We start from the raw sequence: 23,486 nt of genomic DNA on the forward strand, positions 1-23,486 counted from the left end.
GACAAGACAAAGAGGAGAGCTGAGATTCTTCCTCTTCCCAGATTTAGACTTCTGCACATACGAGACTGGAACATATTTTGAGCCCTTCTTCTTTTCATTCGCTTCTAGATTTAGGAAACTAGATCTTGCCCTGGGGAACAAATGCATGTCTTGATGAAACACGGCCTCAAGGGAGAAATACTTAATGGTTTGAATATCCACCCAAGGGCAAGAGATCAAGATTTTAGCTACGTCCTCCCCAGATGGACTGTGTGCAAACCTGCAGCTCCCTTCTTCTCAAAGAAGAGCTCCTGAATCCAGAGCTAGGAGGCTAAGCCTTCCTTCCCACATTAGAGACCTGTGGGCAAAAAACCCACTAAAGAATCACAAAGCCAGGAAAAGTATAAGCAATAATAAGCAGCCCAACTGTGCACCTTAATTATAGGGGTGCTCCCCTGAGAGATGGAGGTTCTTGGGTGCCAGTCCTTGATTCCAGCATAGATTACATTTATCCAGTGACTTCTTAAAGGAAAATGCATAAACAAATCCAAGGGCAGGGCTATAGGGAAGGTATTAATTCTTCTTACTCACTAATTCCTTTGATTTTTCAAAACACAAGACATTTGTATAGTTGCTAATAACATGCTGTAAATGCCTAACAGCTTCAAGCAGGAGAGAGAACGAACGCTTTGTTATTCTAGGAAAATAGATGTGTATTTTTACTGTAGTCATAACAAAGCAGGCTTCAAGCATTCCTCTACATGCCAGTTGGGTTGTTTTTCTCATCACAGATATTCATCTCCCAGCAGTCTGTAATGACTTTCTGTATTCACGTGTGATGCATTCTGACAGGATTTTTACAGCTAAAATTTGGTATTTCAAGAAATCCATTTACAGTCTGGCTTTGAATATAGCACGTGAAGTTACTTCCGCATCACTTCCCATTTTATTTTCTGCAAACTTTGTTTAGCATATTCCTGAAACCTTGCATTGGAAAGGACTTGTTTCAATCCTCTTTCAGTTAATAGAAGTTTGTCATCTCTCCAAAAGACAGAGGAATGAAGTTTGACTGAGAGTTAGATTCCATTCCTCCACAGTGTTTCTTCTGTGAAATTAGAGCATGTCAAGTGTGTAGATGTGAACACAAGATGTTGTTATTCCACCGGGAAGGAGGATTGCCAAAGGTCAGTCTGAATGAAACTGGGGACACTGAAGAGATTCTCCAACTAACCTACCTCTGATGTTCAGATGTTGAAACAAACCACAGCATTCTGTTTTGACAAAAACAAGCCTTGAGGCAACCAGACACATGAGATTAACAGCAAGTGCTTGTATGAGGACTGCAACAAACAGACACTGAAACCAGGAGGGAAAAAAAGTGAAAAGAAAGAAGAAAAGAAAAGAAAAGAAAAGAAAAGAAAAGAAAAGAAAAGAAAAGAAAAGAAAAGAAAAGAAAAGAAAAGAAAAGAAAAGAAAAGAAAAGAAAAGAAAAGAAAAGAAAAGAAAAGAAAAGAAAAGAAAAAAGAAAAGAAAAGAAAAGAAAAGAAAAAAGAAAAACACCCAAAAAACTCCAACCCACAAAACCACTCAAGTCTCTCTGCAAAAGTTTTAAGGTATAAAGATTTTTAAGGACAGAATTTATCAAAGTCTGAAATGGTTTTCTAACTGCTTATGTCGGAACAGAGCTTCTGTATTATTTCCTTGCATACTCTTAAAGTCCTGTATTGACCCCTCCTGTTTACAAAACTCTGTAGCATTAGGCTACTATTTATAAAAGCACCATTCCCTCCTTCCAGTTCTGCACTTCTTGTTTTCTTGGCACTTGTGTTCAAGCCAGGAACAAGAGCTGGGTGAGAAGGAGGGTTATGAGCTTAGAATTTTATCTCTGCAGAGCTTAGTATGGTCCTCTCTTGTAAGGCCACATCTTGCTAAGGGGGTTGTGCATTTCGGTGAAAGAGAGGCAACTGTTTGTCTAGGAAGGTGACAGAACTAATGGCCCATGTGAATTCACAAGGCAAGAGTTTCATGTGGGTCCCTAAAAGGACACCTTTGCGAGGCATCTGATAGCCTGGGAGAAGTAGAAATCCCATTGGGACAGGATTGCCTTTTCAGAAAGACAAAAGCCAGTTTGTTGATGAAATACCTAATTTTCATGAAAAATAATTTTAAAAACTGTATTCCATGACAAGTGGTGTAAGTTAATAGAAAGAGAGGGCCTTAAGCCCCTAAAACAACCCAGGGCATGTGACTACATGTAGAATCTGGGTCTGGAATACCTGACAGTATGTTCGTTGCTTGGGGATCTAGAAGAATGTGTCATGCTTGTCTTTTGGCCTGAGTTTATTTCCCATTAAATGAAGGTGTGAAGAAGTGGGTGAGGCAAAAGGATAGGTTGGTGTACACCCAAGGCTCACCCTCACATACCAGAGATATGTGTCTGGACTTGGGACTAGTGGAAAGGCACTTCTGGGTTCTAGAGTTTAGACACAGCCCATGAGATTCTCTCTTTGTTTTCAGCCACATGTAACAGAATGGTATAGTCAGTGCTTGCAGGAAGAGTACAGTGTAGTGCCATCTCCAGCAATAACATCTAATCTATGCTAATCATGTAGGGAGCTGTTTGGTGTATCTGGAAGGATCCTCTCCTGTGACAGTAGAGTGAGTGGTCATATCAGAAGCAGTCCAGTTAATCCACACAACTGCCCACAACTCTATAAGCATCCTGCCTGTATCCGTGCTGGATGCAATTCCATGTTTGTGGAAATGCTCCAGGAACAGCAGAACTCTGCTGTTTTTTACAGCACAAAATGTCATGGCTTGGAAGGCAGGGTGTATAGAACCACTTGACAACATTATCAGCATCTAGAACAAATGTACTTGTATAGCCCTAGCACAAATGTGTCCCCAAGACCTCTGTCCTGCAAGACTGGAATCTGCCAGGTACTGCATATTCAGGCCACAATCTACCAAACAAGTATGTGTTTAATTGCAAGCAGCAAGTCCAAAGCTTAAAGCTAAACACAGGGAGAAGCAGGCTACTGAACTGAGGGTAAAAAAGCTCAGCACTTCACAAGGTTAACCCCTGGCAGAACCAAACCTTAATTTCTTGAAGTACCATAATTGCTCATGTGTCTTTGAGGCTTGAATTTGCAAATGAGGGTGTCTGTTATTTCAAGGTGTATGACTCAGGCTCTTGAGTAAGCAGAACAAAATCTGAGACACAGGAGAGGTAGAAGCACAGGGGATACTGTGGGGAAAGAAGCAGACGACTGAGTAAGAGGGTTCCCTGGGGTGAACTCCTTGCCACACTACCTGCAATACCTATAACTCACTGCCACAGCATCCTTTTCATTACCAACTTTATTACTAGATAATCAGCTGCGATTTATGAAGCACTTGGGGACAAGAATTACATGCAGTCCTGCAGTCTCATCCTGGCCACCTCCCCTTTTACTGTAATCATTATATCTCTTACTGGGGTGGAGGAAGGGCAGGCAAGGGATTATAAATAGAATTTAATGAAATTAAGAGAAACAACAACATGGAAATTATTCTCCTGTCATGACACTTTTCAGGGTCTGTAAAAACATGACAGTGTGCTGGTTGCTTTTCATATTCTGCATTCAACACTACATTTTGCATATACGCTTTATGGGCCAAAGTCCATGGCCACAAAGTGGCTCTCAACGAAGCATTTTCCAATGGGAGCACTGCCATATAACATATGAAGTTCTGACAAGCAGCTTGGACCTGAGCAAGACTGTCTCCATACAAGGCAGAAGAGATGATTCCTGGCACAAGAAGCTTAGATTAAACAGGCAAAACACCCAAGATCATTTCAAAAAGCCCTGGATATCAGTAATACCATAATGCATGACAGATTATTTTCATTGATTGCCACCTATCTAGCACACTGTAGCATGATAAGATTGCGTTGCTTTTAATGACCTCATGTCAATGCTATGTTACAGTTTGAGCTTAACAGGAGATGTGACACAAGTAAACGGCAACTGTAGTTAGGATCTGTCTACTGGAGGGAGGTTTGGTGCAAATTTGAGATGTGCTCACCAGTTCTGCATTGAGAATCCTGCTGAATGGCTTAGTCCATTTTGGAAGCAGATGGGGTGACTCTCTAAAAGCCTCTCTCAGCTACTTAAAAGCATCCACATAAGTCACTAATGAATGACTGTTCAATTTCTTTCAGTATCTATATTTGTGGGTGGTCAGGCGTATGGAAGAAAATAGTATGGCCCTACTACACTAACCCCTGAAAAAAATCATCTACAGACAGACGTAGTAAATCTGGCAGTGTGGTATGTTAATGTCCAAATAAATAGCACAGTCCTGAAGCAGAGATCCATGCATGTAATTGTACAGCCTGCTTCACACGGGACAGACTCCTACTGACTGGAATAGTTGTTCCCAGGCTTAATAGTTATGAATTCTCCCCTCGTTTCACATGGAACCAGCATTGTTAGTAGTTTGTTAGATTTCAGAATCTCCCGTGGGATCCTACTTGGCTGCTGAGTACAAGTCAATCTGTAATTGCTTTTGGAATAGTTTATCATACTGTTTTCTCAGATGCCAATAAAAGCTTGCCTCACTTCTCTCAAGATTCATCTTTCATGAGGAGTTTTACCTCTACCAGTCTCCCACTGCTAAGAGAGAAACAATTTATTTATTTTCATTTTTGCTCTTGGAGGTGTCTAAACAAATTTTCCTTTTTATCTTCACCCTAGAACTCTGCCTTCACAGCTAATTTAAGACAGCTACCTCTATTTCTGGCTGGTGTTCTGCTCTTTCTGAATATCATGGGCAGAAACCAATGTCAGTTTGAGATATCTGAAAACCTGTCTGGAAATTGCATTACTGTGAAGCAGGCGAAAATCTGAGTAGCATCTTGGGGATCAGAAAATGAACTCACCCAAAAGAGAGGTGACCTAGTATAAATGGGAAGAGATGACAGTGTTATCTTTATCAGGTAATGGGGCACAATAAAAGGATGGGAAGAGAATCAACCTATCAGCCTTGCTGAAATTCAGCATGTGGGAGAACAAGGATTGCTGCTGTCATTGCTGCCCTTGGATTTTTTTGTGAGGGGAAGTAAGCAACTCTAAATTTCAGCCTGGCTTCTGAGGAAGCTTGTGTGGGTGTCCCAGCAGTGTTTGGTAAACAGGTTTACAGCAGGAGCCACAAGGAAAATATTTTTTTCCAATAAACAAGTTTAACTAAATGAAGACTCAAAATTAATATGTGTTGGGTGGTTATCTCAGGAGTCTCATTATCCCTAATTGGATGTTTTATTTAATGAAGTAGTCAGCATTAACTTTTAGCTTGGTGAGGGAAAAGATACCATATTTAATTGCCCCCAGATTTTCCTTTATTCCTGGGAACGCTTGGCAGGACTGTGAATATCTCTAGTGGCCAAGCTGTCAAACAAGCTTTCTGTTTTCAAAGGACATTATTATTTTTTTCTCTTCCTCACTATCCAGGGCCAGTTTTGATTCTGTTTCCCACTCAACATCTCCTACTTCATAGGCAGCACAGGTCCCAACAAGCCCTCCAGCAGACTGAAAGCCACAACTGCTTTCTGCCTGGATGGCTTCCTGTCTTGAGGGCTCTTTGCCCAAATTTACACCAGCAGAAATCAGTGTCACTCAGGTTTAATATAGCTCAAAACAGAGCTAATTTTGTGCTGGAAAGATACAGAATGGCATACAAAATTTTGGTTTGGGCCGTATGTACTAGTGCTTCACAGTCCTTCCACAAAGAAATAGCTTTGGTTCATAGTATTACCTATTTTTACCTTATCTTTAACCTATTTTAGAATTATAACTTTTGCTTTTCTTTGTCATCTCATCCGTCTAAAATCACTATCCCACATAAGTGAGCAGGGGAATAAAGATTTCTTTTTAAATAGCAACAAGAAATGGATGATTTATCAGAGACATTAAAAATATTAATGATGTAAAGACAGTTTGACAAATAAGGGATGATTATTCTCATCTCCACAGGCCAAAGTACAGCTGTGGCATCCTTCCAAGCAGTGCTCAAGATGACTGATTTCTATTTTAGCTGGTGTTTGACAGAAAGAATTTTATTTTTGCATTATCTAGGGGAAGTGGAAATGAGTTCTGTCTTTCTTCCTACTTGCTTTCCTTGCTTATTCTCCTGCCTTTTTATTAGTACTGGTTGCAACATTTTATTAGCATGGGGTCAGACACCTGAGAGCCTTCAGGAGTTACATATCTTCTGTAGTCAGTATTTTTCATTATTATTTTAAAGTGTGGTATACCAAACACTGACCAACTGAACACTTGATGTTTAGTTTCTGGAATGTATAAATAAGAAGACGGATGAAGAGCACTGTAGCTGGGAAAAGATATAGACTGAAACTGAAATGTATCTACCTTGGCCTTCTTACAAGAAGTTCTCTGCAGCTCAATTTCCAAGTTCCAAAGTGATTCTCTAGTTCATGAAAAGTAAGGTAGGAACACTGGGAGTTAAGAAGTCACAACAGTATGTTTGAAGAAAAGACTTTGCATCAGAGGAATCCTAGGCCTGCATTTCATTTAAATAGGAGTAAGAGTGGCATATGACATTCCATCCCCAGGCCACATAGCCCCTTTTGTGGAGTGGCCTAGCAATGGCTAGCCCTGAAGTCAACTGCTCCAACAAGCTCATCTGACAGAAAACAAATCCACCAGAAAAATGATTTTTCCATTGAGCTACTTTGCTCACCAGATTCATTCTGCAGTCTCACTGACACTGCACTTCACTCTGCTGGGTTACACCCATCCTGGATGGGGGCTGAAAGAACCCAGCCCCCCAGGTGGACAAAAGGAACTTGATCCAGGTGGGACTTGGTTCCTTCCCCCCACCAGGAGAAGGGCTGAAAGGTGGTCTATTCCACTCCCCCTTCCTGTCCAGCAAGCCTATAAAAAGGGAGGACATCTTGCTGCTTGCTCTCTTTCCTGCCTCATCCACTCGAAAGAACATCGCTGCTGCTGCCACCTCCTGCACTGACCACGTGGCCAAGGCCTGCTTCTTCCAACTGAATCCACTCGCATCCAGGGGGGAATACATGGCCATCCAGGCTTGGTTTTGTATATTTTCCCATTTACCCTCGTTCCTTACCTTTGTGAACCCTCCCTGTTACTGATATATATATATATATATATATATTTTTTTTTTGGTCGTCGTTGTTAAAAATTTACCTCTTCTACTTCCAAATGGATTCCAGACTATTTCTTTCGTGAATTTACATCTCCTCTCCCCTACCCCTCTCTCCCCCCCCCCCCCTTTTTTTTTTTTCTTTCCTCCCTCTCTACCTTGCTGGGAAAAAGGCAGGGAGGAGGAATCTCAATCTGTTATCATTTGAGCTCCTAAACTCCAGTCAGAGATCAAACCAGCACACTCACGTAAGTAGTAGCTAGATGGAATAAAGGGCTGGAGAGACATGGAGAAGACTGCACTTTTCAGCATTAGCCCATGGTCGTACTAAATTAGTTGTAACTCTGGTTTTATGAACCACACATGGTTGCATTTGATGAGATTAGGCTTCACTCACAGGCTTCACTCACAAACCCAGAGGGAAATGAACACACACACACACACCCCCTCAAATTAAATATTGCTTAGTCTTATTATTGAGTTGAACTGGCTCATGAAAGCATATGGCAAATACCAAGGAGGAGCTAAGGGAGGGTGAAAATCTGCAGCTGGGAGATGAGGAGTTGGCAACTTCTTGGTGTTGGCGAACTATTAGATCAACTTAACTGCTCATGGATCTGTCCACAGGATCTGGAAGAGACAAATCGACCGAACAGGATTAAACCAAGCTATTTTCACTTGTGCTAACTGCTTTTTAATCATACATTCAGTATGTCACTGAAAAGACACTATGAAATGAAAGAGCTCTGAAATGTCTAATAGTCTCACTGTGGATGGAAAGATATGTTCATGGCTACACAACCTAAAATGTTTTCAGAGTACTGAAGAAAAATTAGCAACAATGCTTAGTTATTCAGGAGGGGCATGAGCTTTAAAAAGCAGATCTGGCTCAAGACCAACTATGAAAAAAGTTTACTCAGGGGAAAGAAGGCCAGAAGTACTGAAGAAACAGAGGAACCAAAGCTGGGGAAACAAGAGGCTCTGTTGTTTTCTATGGGCAAGTGTTTCAGAAGTCTATTTAGCAAATGATTCACTCAGTCTTTAAAGCAATTGGCCCATGGGGCAAGTTTGAGGCACAAGCCCATTTCATGCAGCTTTTCGCTTTGCAGTAGATGACCCCTCTGATATAGTCTGAATGGCCTTCCGTCTCTTGGCAAAGGCAGGCATTCCCTTCTGCCTCAGGTCTCACTCTGTCCTCCCATGTAGAGGTAGGAGCACAAACTAAGTCTCTGCCTATGGACCTGCATTTCCCAGCCACTGATGCATCCTCAGGGGTAAGGAGTAGGGAAGGACTGGCCAGCAGAAAGCAGATAGATGCCCATGTTGCCTGGAAGAGAGGCAACAGTTTGAGAAGTGGGGAGAGAAGGGCAGCTGCACCAGTGAAAGACTGATGTTTTTGGCCTGGTTGGGTGGGAGAAGTACTGCTATCAAAAGGAAGAAAGGGAACAGGCTCCTGGACACAAGGAATGGGAAAGATCAGCCTACGACCAACCCATACTCACACCTTGGCCTGTCAGTTTGGGTGTCCTCTTAATGCCACTAGAGCTTTTAGCTCTAGTGAAACTATTATTATGGCCCTGAAATATGTAGGAATATTTCAGGTCTTAGTAATTCAGATGTCAAAAAGAATATAAGGAACAAAATTATTTAGCAGAAGAACTGCTTTGTTTTCAAAGTTACTATTTCTATTTATGCACCCATATAGACACTAACAAATCAGTGAACTGGATGCACAACCAGACAGCGCCACTGATTACGTCCTTCCTTGAACAAAATCAGGGAAATACGAAGGGGGAGGGAAGCAAGCAAAATATATTTAAAGAGCAGAACTATTTGATGAGATTTTATCTGCTATGTAATTTAAAGAGAATTCCCAAACTATCTGCAATCAGAGCGTAGAGGGTTATTGCATATTGTAAACAAATTTTAAGTAACTCCTGTTGGCAGAATTATCTTCAGGACTGCCAAACATCATTGCTTTATCACAAATCTCATAATGCTGAATGTCTTGTTTAAACCACAATTCAAAGAATCACTGACTAATGATTTTTCCCCCCTTTGTTGTTGTTTTTTTAATAAGTGTAAATTTCTCAGGGACTTACTTACTGCAGGAGGTGAAAAGATAATCAGAGTAAATACCAGAAGAATCAGGGATGTTATCACTCATCTAGTGCTTTCTCTAACTGAGAGAGAAGATAATCTGTTTGCTGGCAGGTTTTGCAGCTGACTGCTGACAGCAGAGGATCATAGGGTCTGATGGCTTCTTGCTCTTCCATGAAAGTGCTTGCCCTGCTTATAACCCTGGCCTTATAGATTAGCTTTCACTCCATGCTCCCTCATTTGCCCTCCACCTCAGCTTCTTTCTCAGTCTCTTCACATTACTGAAAGTTTCATGACTATAAAAAACTCCACTGGCTTCACTGTGACCCCACCCAGGGCTAGAGGCCTGTTTACAGCACGAGCCCGTATACTGCAATGTTTAAAAAAACCCACAGCACTTTTTAATTATATCTCATCTGCTGGCAGGATCAGGGGCAGGATTTGCATGTTACCTGCCCTGATCATCATGCACAGACCTCTATAATGGATGCAAAGCTGCCTTTAACCTCCACGGATAAATAGGTCTGCAGAGGCAGCACCATCAACAGATCAGGCAGGCCACCGATAGCTCCTGTCACTTATGTGACAGACTGCCCAGGTAGCTCTTAGCTCTGATTTAAATTCAGGTTTTACATTTTCAGTATCAGACACTTAAAATTTCTTCATCCATTAGTAAAACACCGTTTCATCCTCCATCAGATAAAATCCACAAAACAGATTTTTGGACATGACTATCAAAAAACTGAGTTAAAAAACTTAAGATGTAATTCAGTCATAAGCCTTTTCTGAGCAGTTTGTTTTCTGGGTCTTTAGCATACATCTGAATCTCATTTATAGAGTCTTCTCTTGAGATCCGAGGAATGGAAATACATTCCACAAGCAACAAGCAGGCGATCCTTCTGTAAAGGAACAGCTCCACGAGAGGGCCTTTACGAACACACATCTAATCCCATCGAGGCAAACATGACCTGCTTTCCCTCACGCCCACAGTTCTCTCGAACGAGCACCGTTCCACTCGCTCAACAGCGCAGCCCTGTACCTCCTCGGCCCCACCCGGCTCCCCTGCGCCTCAGCCCCTTCCCGCCCCGCGAGCGCGCCCTCTAGGGGGGAGGGTCAGGAGCCGCCTTCGCGGCTGCCTGTCCGCCCTGCGCATGCGCCCGCCGCAACTGGGCAGCCGCAGCTCACACCTCCGCCGCTGGGGGCGCTGCTGCCCGCCCGAGCGGGCTTGGCGCCGCCGCCGGGGGGTGGTTCTCGTTGGGGTCCACGCCCAAGATCGTGATGGCGGCGGCGGCGGCAGCAGCAGCAGCAGCAGCAACCGGAGGTGGTGGGGAGCGGAGCAGCACTCGGGACCGGCTCCTGGCGGCGCTGGAGGATCTTGAGCTCTTGGCCAGGTACCGCGCTCTGACCTCCTACGCTCAGTGTCCGGATGGGAGGGCCTCAGGCGGCGTCGGGGCGCGGGGGTGGAATGAGGGTGCTCGGCGCTGTAGGTGCGTGGAGCCGCCGACGGGGGTGGTTAGAGTAGCGGGTGCCCCTGGGGTAGGACTGGGAGGGAGACGGCCTGACCCGACCCCTAGGTGCGCAGCGAGGCGGTAAAGTGCCCGACCCGATTGCATGCGTTTTCCTGCTCTCTTGCCCTCCCCAGGCCATCTGCTGCGGGAGAGCTGGATAGGAAAGCATCGGCAGCGCATTATTTCCTATTTTCAGAGCAGAAGGAGAGCTTCCTTATTCTTCCATTTGCCCTTCTTGGTTGGCACCTGCATTTCGTATGAAATGCACCGACGCGCACTCCACACCCCGAATTTAGGCTTTTCATTAGTCACTAAAAATGATGCTGTAGTGGTGTTGTATGGCTTAAGCCATTCTGGTCATTGCCTGTGTTACTGTTAAACTCACTCAAAGCAGCTTGCAGAGCTCGTCTTTGGAGTGGTATAGATGCTCAGGTCCATGTGCTTAAGGCCAGACTAAATGAACCTCAACCAGGTTGTGCTCCATATAGTGGAGGCACAGCTGTCAGTGCAGTTAAAGTAGTTCCTGATTAGTTTCCTCCTCTCCAGGAGAGCAGGAACTTAGGAAAACTTTTTCAGAGAGAATAACCCATATTATGTGGCTGGCTCACTTATATGACAACCGCTAGTAGGACAACGGAAATGTATATCGGTCAGTTGCTTTTGTTGTTTCTGACTAGGTTTTCAGTTTTAGATTTTATTCTAACATATGGATTGATGAAGAGTGTGTGTTTTTGAAAACAGAAGACCTGTGCTATATCTAAACAATCTTTAATTTTTTTTTTAAAAAAGTCTGGGAGGTAATATTGTACTGTAATGAATGCAGAGCAACTCTCAACAGTGTATAGTGAATCTTCCTGCTGATGAGCAAAGTGTGGCAGTACTGTGGAGCTAGGCCTTTCACAGTCATGATGTTGGTTTGGTGGTAGAGGCAAAAATTAAGCAACATATATAATCTGTAGCCTTTGTATATTTTTGAATCTGCGTCTGTGCATTATCGAGCTAACACAGGACAGAATGACACAGTCTTCCATGACATCAGCCTTGATGGTGGTAGTTGATGTACTTAAAACAGTCTTACTGGCTCACTGCTGGACAGGTAGAATAAAGCTTTAGTGATAATCACAATTTTGTGTGTTCTTTAATTATTTTAAACCAATTTAGTGTTCAGGAGTGACTAAAAGACCTAGACAAAGATGTTATTTAGGGTTTTACTGGTGACGGGCTTTTTCAGGCATTTTTGAAAAGTGCCTTTAAAGTTTTTAGTCCCACTGCTGTATCGGTTGTACATCCCCCTGGATCAAGCAGTGCTGTTCCAAGGACAGTATCATCAGAAAGATGTTTGTGTGTAACATTGACCTGCCATTCATAGCCTTAAAAGCCAAGTAAATTTGCTGAATTTACAGAAAATGCCTTTTTGCATCATAGTCTTACTGTTTGGCGAGTTCCCTCTGAGGTTCTTGGTGGCTTTTCAGAATGGTCCTAAAGTAAAGGGGTACCTGAAAGCATGATTGAAGGGTTGGTTTGAGAAGCACTTCTAACCTAGTACCAGATATTGTTAGTTTTTTAGTATTTGTGGGCGTTTGATATGCAACTGATGCACTGTTGTGGAAATATGTCTTCTTGTAAAAGTAGTTTCACAGCAAACTCTTTAGATGGCTCAAAACCGAAGTGTGAAACTTCCTCTGTTGGGAAAAAATGGAAAAATTAGGAAAGCAAAACAGTGAAGAGAACTTTAATGCCATCTTGCTACAAAGGCAATAGAAGTAGGGTATGAATATATTTCATTGTGTTGTTTTTTACTTTCTGCTTCTGGATGTGTCCTAGGTGGTTCAGCAGAACCTTAGTGCATTTCATGAGTACAAGTGCACATACGCACTTCAGAAGCTCAAATAAAAAAGAAGAAAACCTGCTGCACTCCTGAAGCTATTCACAGAATTACTCTTAGCATTGTGCTATGAAATTATTATAAAGTACCCAAGTCTGTGAATAGTTTTGTAATGATACCAGTTTTCTGACAGGTTTGGAATGACTTGAAGTGATTTTCACGTAATGCTCTAGGAAATTGTGTAAACACAGACTTTTCCTTTCAGGGAACTAATTGAAATTTTGGCAATTTCAAGAAACCAGAAGATTCCACAACCAGGAGAGGAGAGCCAGGTGAGCTGACTTTCTAAATTGTATTTCTCTTAAGTATGTGCAGTCCTTTACTTAATTCTTTTCCTTTCTTTTTCTCTTGCTTGCTTGCGTGGCCCCACTATAAAGGTATTCCTGGTCCACATGTTGGGTTTTGTTCATTTGTTTTATGCTTCATTGATCTTCTTCCCCATTCGGGGGTCATTGGGTGATGAATGAAGGCATGAACCCTGTTGCTGTGTAGCAATGAGATTCCAGAAATGTAGAGAGCAGAGAATCTCAGAAGTCCTCCCAGAAGTCCTTTATTGCTGCCTTGTAGAATCCCTCGCATTACAGAGTCTTGGAGTCCCACTTACAGAAGTCCCAGAAGCCCTTAACAAATGAAATTGCTAACAGAAGTCCTGAGAATATCCCTCACAGCATCCCCACACCAAAGCCCTAACCGAAGTCCCTAACAAAAAGATCCTTGAGAAGCCCTGAACAAAAGTGCCTATTGCTCGGAGTTTGTTATCAATCCCTTAACCAGTAAAACCCAACCATATATATAAGCTAAAATCTTTTCCCAGTAAGAGGTGCCAGCATGTCAAGGAGGTGGCTTCTGCAGCATGTTCCAATCAAACGGTGCTAACGTGAGGATGTTGTTCTTGGCACACATGGAATGTTACTGTTTTGCTCTATGCAGTGGGCTAAGGAATTGGTCAGCTAAGGAATCATGCACTCTGCATGCATCCAGCAGCTGCCCTCAGAGCAGTGGCTGCAACACTTCATAGGCTGTACCTGCAAACAGAGGAGGAAATTTTGTTTCATTTTTCATCCAAGCAGAAATAATTCAATGGATGTCAGTTGCTTTTCTTTGCATCATGATTGAAGGGGTGTGATTGTGCTAGCTAAATTAGAAGTTCTGCAAAACTCTCGTTCAATAGATCCTGGAACTGCTGATTCAGAGAGATGGAGAGTTTCAAGAGCTAATGAAGTTGGCAGTTGATCAGGGGAAAATCCATCATGAAATGCAGCTTTTAGAAAAGGTGGTAGAAAAGCGAGATAATGATATTCAGCAGCTGCAGAAACAACTAAAAGAAGCAGAGCACATACTGGTAAGTTCATATGCTTTTGAACATCTAGTTCTGAAAAATTGTGATAGTTTGAAAAGATTTAAATATTTAAAACTTCACGAGAGCTTAGTGGTTGTTGTTTTGTTTTGTTTCAGTATTCAGATAACATTATGGTATTCAGTTTTGATTTATAATGCTAATTTTCTTCCAGATCTACTTTATTTCTGTACATTTTGAAAATGTTCACAGAATAGCTTCTTTCTTAACATGCAATTAAATGCAGGGGTTTATTCCCAGAGCTGACTTTATGTACGACTTTACAAAGGAAAGATGCATTGGAGGTTTAGTTTAATTTATTGGTGTTTGGTTTGGTTTTGTTGTTGTTTTGTTTTGTTTTGTTTTACCACTAGGCAACAGCTGTTTATCAAGCAAAGGAAAAGCTGAAATCAATTGAAAAGGCAAGAAAAGGTGAGTATCCATAATTATATATACTGTTGCTAGTGAGCTTGAGTTAAGGTAATTTTATTTAATTCTGCCATTGCAGATTTCGGATGCATTATAGGTAAACAAATTGCCATTTCATTATGAACCTATAAGCATTTTCTCAAAGCCTTTTCTCAAATTCTTTGTGGCAAACATATCTTAATATTAAACTTAAATTGAAGTGTCTCAGTGCTCTTCCTGGACTGATAATAGTACAGCAAATTACCTGAGTACATCACTGAATTGTTTGAGTAGGTGTACTGAGGGAAGGGAGGGAGTGTGTGCATGCATGTTATATCTGAAAGACTGACCAGCTGTTGTCCATAGCAATTACTGTCACTCTGTGACTCTTACCAAACTAATCTGACTTTTTTGTGGGAGGCATTTTCCTGGTGAATTTTTTATTTTCTTTTTTTTCAGTATGTTTTATAATTTTGTTTATACTTCCTTTATCGAAAACACCCAAGAAATTTCCTGAGGTTTCTATTACAATAATATAAGCATATGCAGAAGAATCCATAATAAAGCAGGTTCTGAAGTTTTCTTATAAATTAGGCCTGTCAAGGACACTGCTTAAGAGATTGGTTTGGTTTTTTCACTAGGTTGAAGAACTGTTGACACTGAAGGTGTACTGAGTTTGTGGCCATAAAATCAGTTTTCTGTAAAACTCATCCTTGCATAGCCCAAGAATCCTCTAAGAAGTCATTTGGTTGAAACATGGCTCTTCGATCAAGAAAATTACATGTCCAATATTTAATATATTAGTGTCCAATACTCTGAAATAATTGAATGATCCAATCTCTTGAGAATATAGTAACTTTTCTTCCATTCTTGCAGGTGCCATTTCCTCTGAAGAAATAATTAAATATGCCCATAGGATCAGTGCTAGCAATGCTGTTTGTGCCCCTCTGACATGGGTACCAGGTAAGTCATATTTATGACAATAAGTTTTTTGTGTGTGGGTGGTTTTTGTTGTTGGTTTTGTTTTGTTAGTTTTTTTTAATGATAAAGCATTGTCAGTACTCAGTCTTCTAGAATCACAGAATGGTAGCCTTTAGAAGGGACCTCTGGGGATTATCTAGTTCAACCCCACTGCTAGAACAGGTCCTAGAGTAGGCTGCATAGGACTGTCTCCAGACAAATTTGAAATATCTCCAGAGAAAGGGACTTGACCATGTTTCTCTGCAGTCTGTTCCAGTGTTCTGTCACCCTCAAAGAAGCTTTTCCTTATGTTCAGATGGAACTTACTATGTTCCAGTTTGTGCATGTCACCTCTTGTCCTGTTGCTGGGTAGCACTGAAAAGAGTCCAGCTCCATTCTCCTGACACTGCCCCTTTAGATTATTTATAAGCATTGATAAGATTCCATCTCATGCTAAACATCCCCAAGTCTCTCAGCCTTTCTGTGGATGCTCCAGTCCCATAATCATCTTCACAGCCCTCTGCTGGAGTCTCTCCAGTAGTTCCCTGTCTCTTTTGAACTGAGGAGGCCAAAACTGGACCCAGTATGCCAGATGTACTTTTACTAGGGCAGAGCAGAGGAGGAGGAGACCCTCTGCAGCCTGCTGGCCATGTTCTGCTTAATGCACACCAAAATACCATTGATCTTGGCCACAAGGGTGCACTGCTAGTTCATGACTAACTTCATGTCCACCAGTACTGCCAGGTCCTTCTTCACAGAGCTGCTTTTCAGCAGGCCAGCCCCTAACCTGGACTGGTGTATAGGGTTATTCCTTCCCAGGTGCAAGTCTCTGTACTTGTCAAACTTCACTAGTCAGCTCTCTACCCTGTCTAGGTTTTTATGAATGGTAGCACAGCCCTCCGGTGTATCAGTCACTCTTCCTAGTTTTGTGTTATTGGCACACTTGCTGCGGGTATGATCTTATGCCTTCTCCCAGGTCACTGATGAAGTGTGTTGAACAAGACTGGACCCCCAGTATTGGCCCCTGGGGTCAGCTTTTATACAATGAGAAATATTGGAGCTGATCAGAGTAACACTGTTTTCAGCTGTTACCTGTTTCTGTTGAAATATATCTAAAGTCCTATAAACTTCACATACATTGTCAAAGGGCCATGAAATCTGCATGCTTTTGTTAATTGATTGGCCTTTTCTGCTCTCCTTTTTCTACTGAATATTGACCTAAATTATAGTAGAACGAAGGCTGTTCCATATGCTTGGTTGTGTGTTCTGCCCCTTACAACAATCTTTTCAGAGGATTTTAGTCATCAATGCACTCAAAAGAGGTTTCAGTTTTCAATTTTAGGAACTACTCACCTTGTCCAAAATAATAATGTGGGTTTTTTTCCCAATTTCTGTCCTTCCTGTTTAGCTGTGAAATAACAGGGAAAGCAAAGTTATCTTCTAAACATGAGGGGATTTTTGTTTGTTTAATGGTTATGGGTTTTTTTAAATGTACTTTTTTCTGCCAAGTTTGAATGAACAAAGAAACTCAATAAGGGAAAGACGCAGATCTGAGTTTTAGCTGAACAGGTGTGGTGCACATTGCTGATCCAAGCAATCAGAGTATTTTTGTCAGGAAGCCAAGCATTGAAGAAGCAGTTAAGATCTGCAAGTCATCTGTTAGAAACATTTTAAAAACCGTTTAGAAACATTACTTTTATTTCTTAAAGGGGACCCACGTAGGCCATATCCTACAGATCTGGAAATGAGGAGCGGTCTCTTGGGTCAGATGAATAACCCATCCACCAATGGAGTTAATGGACATTTACCAGGGGATGCACTTGCAGCTGGCAGACTACCAGGTAAGAGAAACAGTTTTGTTTTGCTTTTCTTTATTCCTTGTACAGTCGTAGCAATTACACATTTTCTTTAGCAAAGGCAAATCGGAGTTAATGTAGACTGTGGCCAATGTTGTTCCCTAGCAGTGAAGCTCTAGCAAATAAAGTTAGCAATTAGAAATAGCATAATTTTGTTTCACTTAAATTGTACCACAGATGCAACAACTAAGTCAATATAAACAAAGCTCACTTAGTTGCCCTTCAATTAAATTGCTGTGAATGAAGTGATATCAAGTCATATTAGAAGCATTTTCAAAGCAGATTTTTCTTAACAGTGATGACAAGTATGGAATTGTGAAGTTGGAAAAAAAAAAGTGGTTTATTGTCATTCCTTCCCTTTCTTTAAGCCTCCACTCTAGATAATAAGACTCTTTGCTTAGAAATTGTGGATTGAAAAGACATTGCAAAGGACAACTGTTGAGGTAGTATCTGGAGTGTAGGAATTGAGCTTTCATCCCTTAACTGCTTAGTGACATGGGCACTTCATTGATTTAGTAGTAAATTATGGTAACTGAATCAAGAATTCAGTGGTTCTGTACCTGCACAACATCAATCTACCATGGTTAGACTAAACTGCACAAAATCTTACTTTGAGTTTGTAAACCTCTAACAGTTCTTACCTGATTGTTAAGCCATTTGAAAGTGGTATGAAAAATGGTTGTCGAAAATGATGTGGAATATATGAGACCCCTCTCTTTCATTGGAGAAAGAGTAAACTTGGATTTTGTGTTGCAAATCATCTGTTTTAAGTTCTGCATTATGTCACTTTCTAAACCTTCTGGTCTTGGATATAACCAGTCAGTGAGCTTAATAGAAGTGGGATTCTGACATATGTCCATAGCCTCCCACCAGGAGAATGAGGAAGGGCCCATGTATCTTTTCTGTTCTTTTGAAAAGGGTATGGTCAGAGATGATGTTAAAGTCTTCTTCATGGAGTTTGAGAATTTATTTGCATAAGTTTGGGTAGAGCACATCTGAATGGTTCCTTTGCTCCAGGGGATGCAGGCTTGTTCCTTTTGAGTGCTGTCTCTGTGAGAACTGAGCTTCCTTGAGAAGCTGGGAGATAGGACATTTAAACTCCCCAAGTAAAGTTAATTGAATCTGGGTCTTCTATGTTAGGGGAAATCCTCTAATTACTAGACTGTCAGGTAAGAGGGAAACATGAAAACTTGATGTAAAAGAAAGGCTGAATCTGTAGGCATGTCCTGAGAATGCTAATTACGGGATCTAGTCCTTTTAGAAATGTCTACAGAGAGATGTCCAGTTACTGAGCCCTTACTGAGACTGCAAGCCATCCACTGGACTTCGTGTCCTCAAAATTCTGAGGCTGATTAGCATGCAACTTCAACCTGGTTTAATAGTGGACTGCTTCCAGCATTGAAGCATGTCCACAGGATATAAAACACTGGCTTACATACTCATCTGGTTCAAATAAAGTTGATTAACTTCACTTCAGGGTTGGCTGACTTCACTCCAGCTGAGATGAGATCACCTAAAATGGACACAGATCTGGCATAGAACCGTAGAATTGTTTGGGTTGGAAGGGACCGCCAGAGGTCAAAAAGCTGCATTATGTCTTTGCATCTGCTGGTGGGTTGGATTTGTAAGCTAGGTAATGCATCTGGTATTGGGGGACTGTGACTGTAGTTCATACCTGGAATCTTAGGTGTCTGCAGGCTTAAAGATCAGAACCTACTGTTTGTGTTGAGTATTGTTTCTGAGTTAGGCAGCGCCTCAGTAAGAGTGAGTGCACCATACATGACAGTGCTTAGACAGTGTCCTCTCATTCTATACTCTTGTCATGTGTGGGTGGGCTTTTGTTCACTTCTGACTCTGCCTAATTGTTTCCAATTCTTGCTATAAGCAGGAGGTAACTGGGATAGACTTAGATACAGTGCTTGGTAATAAGTGGAGGAGGACCGAAACAACAATAAGAGCATAATTTGAAAGGAAGGGACCAGAAATTGCATGTAGATGCATACTGCAGCTTTGAAATGGGAGTCATTTTGGGGACAAGGAAGGGAGAGACTAGGAAATGTAGGTATATTAGTAGGGAGTACAGTATGGGGTGACTTTGGGAATAGGAGAAAAGAAGAAATGGTGAATGCTGAGCAAAGTCAGAGGCAACTGAGTGTGGCCTGGTTAGGGCACAGTGGGGTATTTCCACCTCTTAAGTGTCTCTGTTTGTGGTCCTTATTTTGTAGTAGGATTCTCTTCTCTGTTGTAGTTGATGCACTATATTTGCTATTGAAAAAAAACTATACCAAAGGTTTTTCAGCCAAATTGGTATAAAACCTTTTATTCTGAATTTCTGTGGTCTACTCTTATGGGTTTGTATTGATCTAATGTTTTAATCTGCTTTTGTGTGCTGACAAAGGATGACCATTTTCATAACTTGCCAGTGGTTGTGAATATTAAATCAGTTCAAACTGCTTGGAAGGTGAAAAGTTCTGTATGAATATATACTGTTTTGAAGTGATGAGAGATCAAGGCCCACCTACACAATTGTGCCTTTTTGCCAAAGTAGGCACAGATAAAATGGCTCCATCACAAGATGTTTTCCAGCTGTTACTGGAAGGTTTCATTTGTCCATAATTCAGAAATAATGTAAAGACTTGTTTTAATTTTAAATTGGAATTCTTGTTGACCTCTTGAATTCGTTGATACACAGTGTTGATCATTGATTATGCCCCTTTTCTTCCAGATGTGCTTGCTCCTCAGTATCCTTGGCAGTCAAGTGATATGTCAATGAACATGCTACCTCCTAATCATAGTAATGACTTCATGTTGGAACCTCCAGGACACAATAAAGAGAATGAAGATGATGTAGAAGTTATGTCAACAGACTCCTCAAGCAGCAGCAGTGACTCAGACTAGGTACAGGAGGGACAGTATCCCTAGTAGACCTTTCCTGTGGTGAAGGTAGGCTGGATGCTGTTCATCACAAACTACAAGACCCTTTTGTTAACGCTGGCAGCCCTATGTAGGGAGAGGGTAACTGCTGGCTCAGAAATAGGGTGACATTTAAAACAGTGGACTTCAGAATTACTTTTTTTTTTTCCCATTAAGATGTTCAGGTGAAATGACTGGGAGCTTTCTGCCAGAGGACAGATGTCAGTTTCCAGTGATTATGTAAATGTGTGAATGTGTATGTTTCAAGAGGGGCGTGTGTGAGTATATCTATATTTACTATACATTAGATGATGAAAGTTCCTGGGAAAAAAGGTGTAAGGGGAATCCCCTTGTATGTTTTGTTAGTAACTTTACTCTTTTGATGATAGCCTTTTCTATGGCACAGAAATGAGACATAAAATTTGTAATTTTAATATCTTTTTTGTTACTGCCTAAATCCACATTCTTGATCATCCTGTGTGTGCTGAGAACAAGAATATGGCAATAACACGTGGAAAAATTGTTTGTAATTATTGTAATATATAATGAATGATTTGTCATAAATAAACCCAGCTTTCATGTAATTTTAAGCTTCATTTTGCAAACTTTCAATCCTAGAGGAGTTACTGAGTAACCTCAGTACTCAGCACTATTTATCCCAGTATGTGGTTGAATTCTGGTTGAGTTTCCAAAATTCATACTCCATTTCCCCCTTGACAAAATGCCAAGTCAGTATTAGAAGCAGCTGAGAAGTCAGGAACTGAAAGTCCGATCTTTTCAGCAGAGTGCCTTTACTAGGTACTCAGCCGACCTTCAGGCAGTGATGTAGTGCCCATTTGCAACTTTACCAGTGCTTTGGTTAAGTATCTTGGAACCATGGAGATGAAGTGCTTTGGGGCATGCTGCAGGTTAAGTTCTTTTCAGTTCAGAGTGCTCACGGAATCTTCATTCATGTCACCTATAATTTTTTAAGTTCTTTGAACTTTCTAATTTGCTTACTTCAATTGCATGTTTTTGCCTTGGCTACAATGTTCTTTCATCTTCTCAAAGACACATTCCTTGGCTTTCCTTTCCTTGTTCTGTTTTGCTTGTGGAGTCATTTGATGACAACTACTTTTTTCTTTCATTTTCTGATCTGAGAAGAGGGTTACTTATGGGACCTGTTACTCATGGCAGTTACAGGTTTCCACCCTGCAATGAGTCTTCCTGAAGCACAGATCACAATTCTCTCCAGTTTTCCATTTTGCAGATTCCTTGCAGGAAGTAGCTGATAAATCAGATCCTTCCTTATTTGCTCAGACTATCTTTCAAATACTGCTGGCAGAAACACTGATACGTATATCCAACATATGCACAAGTCCCATAAGGAAACGAGAAGGACACATAACACAGGACGGGTAGAGTTCTTTTAAAATAGAAATTGAGAATTTGGGTTTGTCTCATCTGCTCCTTTTGGAGATATTTTCAGAGTTATTAAAATTTCACCTCTATTTTGCAGTCAAAAGTTATTAATATACATAAACATTTTAACCTTTACTCAGTATCAACTTTTTCTCCTTGGTGTTTAGCCCTAATGTCTTGATATTGAGAACTGTATTTCCTCTTTTAATCCATGTTAATACCAATACATCTAGAAATCATCCTAGCTAACCTTGTCTACGCCTGTTTTAGTTCACATTGCCTTTTCTTAAACAGGTGCAATCAGAACCATACACAATATTGCAGAATACAATTTCTTAATGGGATGTGTATTTTGTTCCCTAACGCCCCCCCCCCCCCCCCCCCGAATAACACATTTTGTGACACAACCAAAGCTTGCTGGTCACTTCTGACTTCTCATTTATAAAGACATTCTTTTCTTGGACTGAAATACAAAAATAAAGGTAATTAATGCTCATGGAAAGTGTAACATACAGTCTGCCCCAAACTCATACATGGCTGTATCATGTGATTCACTAATTGAACTACCATGAAGATGAGTGATTGTTTCCAGACAAAAGTAACCGTGAACAGCAGCAGTGACCACTGGTTTTGGGACCAATGTGTAACATGTAAGAAATAGGTAAGATGACAGCACTGCCCACTGTTCACTTAGAATGAAATTACACTGGGTCTAAGATGGTTCTCAACCAGACATTGGTGCTCCAAACAGTGTACTGTTCAGGAGTATTTTTCTCAATGTTGGATGCCATTTTAGGTAAATTCTATTCGCAAACTACAATGTTTTAACTGTGTATTCTGTTATTCAGTGGCTTAGATGTGTGCATAGGAAAATTTCTCATTTAGCAAAAGTACCAAAAACCAAAGCAAACAACATTTAGTGGGAAGGACTGAGACTTAGTAGTTAAAAAGTACTGAGAATCAAATTTTCTAGGGAGGAAAAAATATAAATATATATGTACAAACCAATTTATTTGTTAGGATTCCTGACAACTGATTGCAGTGTAATGTGCTGTAGTTGTTTAATCAGTCTGCTTAGGAAAGATAGAGAAACCCTGGCATATGGAAGCACTGTTTGTGTCCTCATTTCAGTAACTAGTTATATATTTACAACAGATAAAATGAATACAACCATTAATGGTAACAAAATATCTACTGCATGACAAACTGTTTTACTGTGACCTTGTTTTTCCCATCAGGAAATAGATTTAAAATTGCACTAAATCATGTTAATGATTTTTTTTTTTTCCCCCCTTTCATTATTCTTTGGGACAGATGGGCAGGACATCTGTCAACTCTTCTTACAGCCTCTTTGTTGACAGCTAAATGGAATAATTTTCAGTGTGCATAAGGTTGCTTTCCAGAAGAAAGCCTCAATTTTTGTAACAAACAAACAAAAAGCTTTCTACAAAGATACAGTAGTAAAGGAATTTTCAGTGGTGTTTCCTGTTTCAAAACATTTATAGCATTATCATCTTTATTTACTTCAGAAAAAGAATATCTGTCCTAAGGGAAGTTGTGGGTAGTTAATACTTCAAATTCCAAGCAGAAGGCTTGTGATTGTCAGTAGCATCATTGTATCACCTGGTATCATTCCATCTGCTTGCAAAAAGCCACATCCATTTAAGAAAATGTATGTGCAAAGTAAGGAAAAGCTTTAAGTCCTTCAAGCTAATTTCTTCTAAGAACTCATAAGTCAGTTCAATATTGTGCTTATTTTTTTATTCAAAAGAAATTACAGAGCATTTTGTACAATACTTGAAGACAGGCAAAAACTGTTTTAAAAGAACTCTGACAAGAGCCAATTAGTATTTTTTAAAAAGTTACATCCTAAAATGCATTGCGATGTCTTAATGACTGCAGCTGGAAAAGAATCAAAGTTGGTTACAGACTCTAGGAAAAAAAAAAATGAAAAATGTGAACTCTGT

At 40.8% G+C, this 23,486-nt stretch overlaps 1 protein-coding gene across 1 annotated transcript; it reads left to right on the forward strand.

Annotated features, from left to right (window-relative positions):
• Positions 1–10,530: 10,530 nt before the first annotated feature.
• Positions 10,531–20,381, forward strand: MED4 (mediator complex subunit 4). The gene is made up of 7 exons (XM_054399425.1): positions 10,531–10,643; positions 12,851–12,917; positions 13,817–13,987; positions 14,356–14,413; positions 15,266–15,352; positions 17,059–17,190; positions 19,931–20,381. Exons 1-7 carry the CDS (start codon positions 10,531–10,533, stop codon positions 20,101–20,103), a joined length of 801 nt encoding a protein of 266 aa, XP_054255400.1. The 3' UTR covers positions 20,104–20,381.
• Positions 20,382–23,486: the final 3,105 nt, after the last annotated feature.

The sequence above is a fragment of the Indicator indicator genome, chromosome 1 (assembly GCF_027791375.1).
Source record: "Indicator indicator isolate 239-I01 chromosome 1, UM_Iind_1.1, whole genome shotgun sequence".
Classification (NCBI taxonomy): domain Eukaryota; kingdom Metazoa; phylum Chordata; class Aves; order Piciformes; family Indicatoridae; genus Indicator; species Indicator indicator.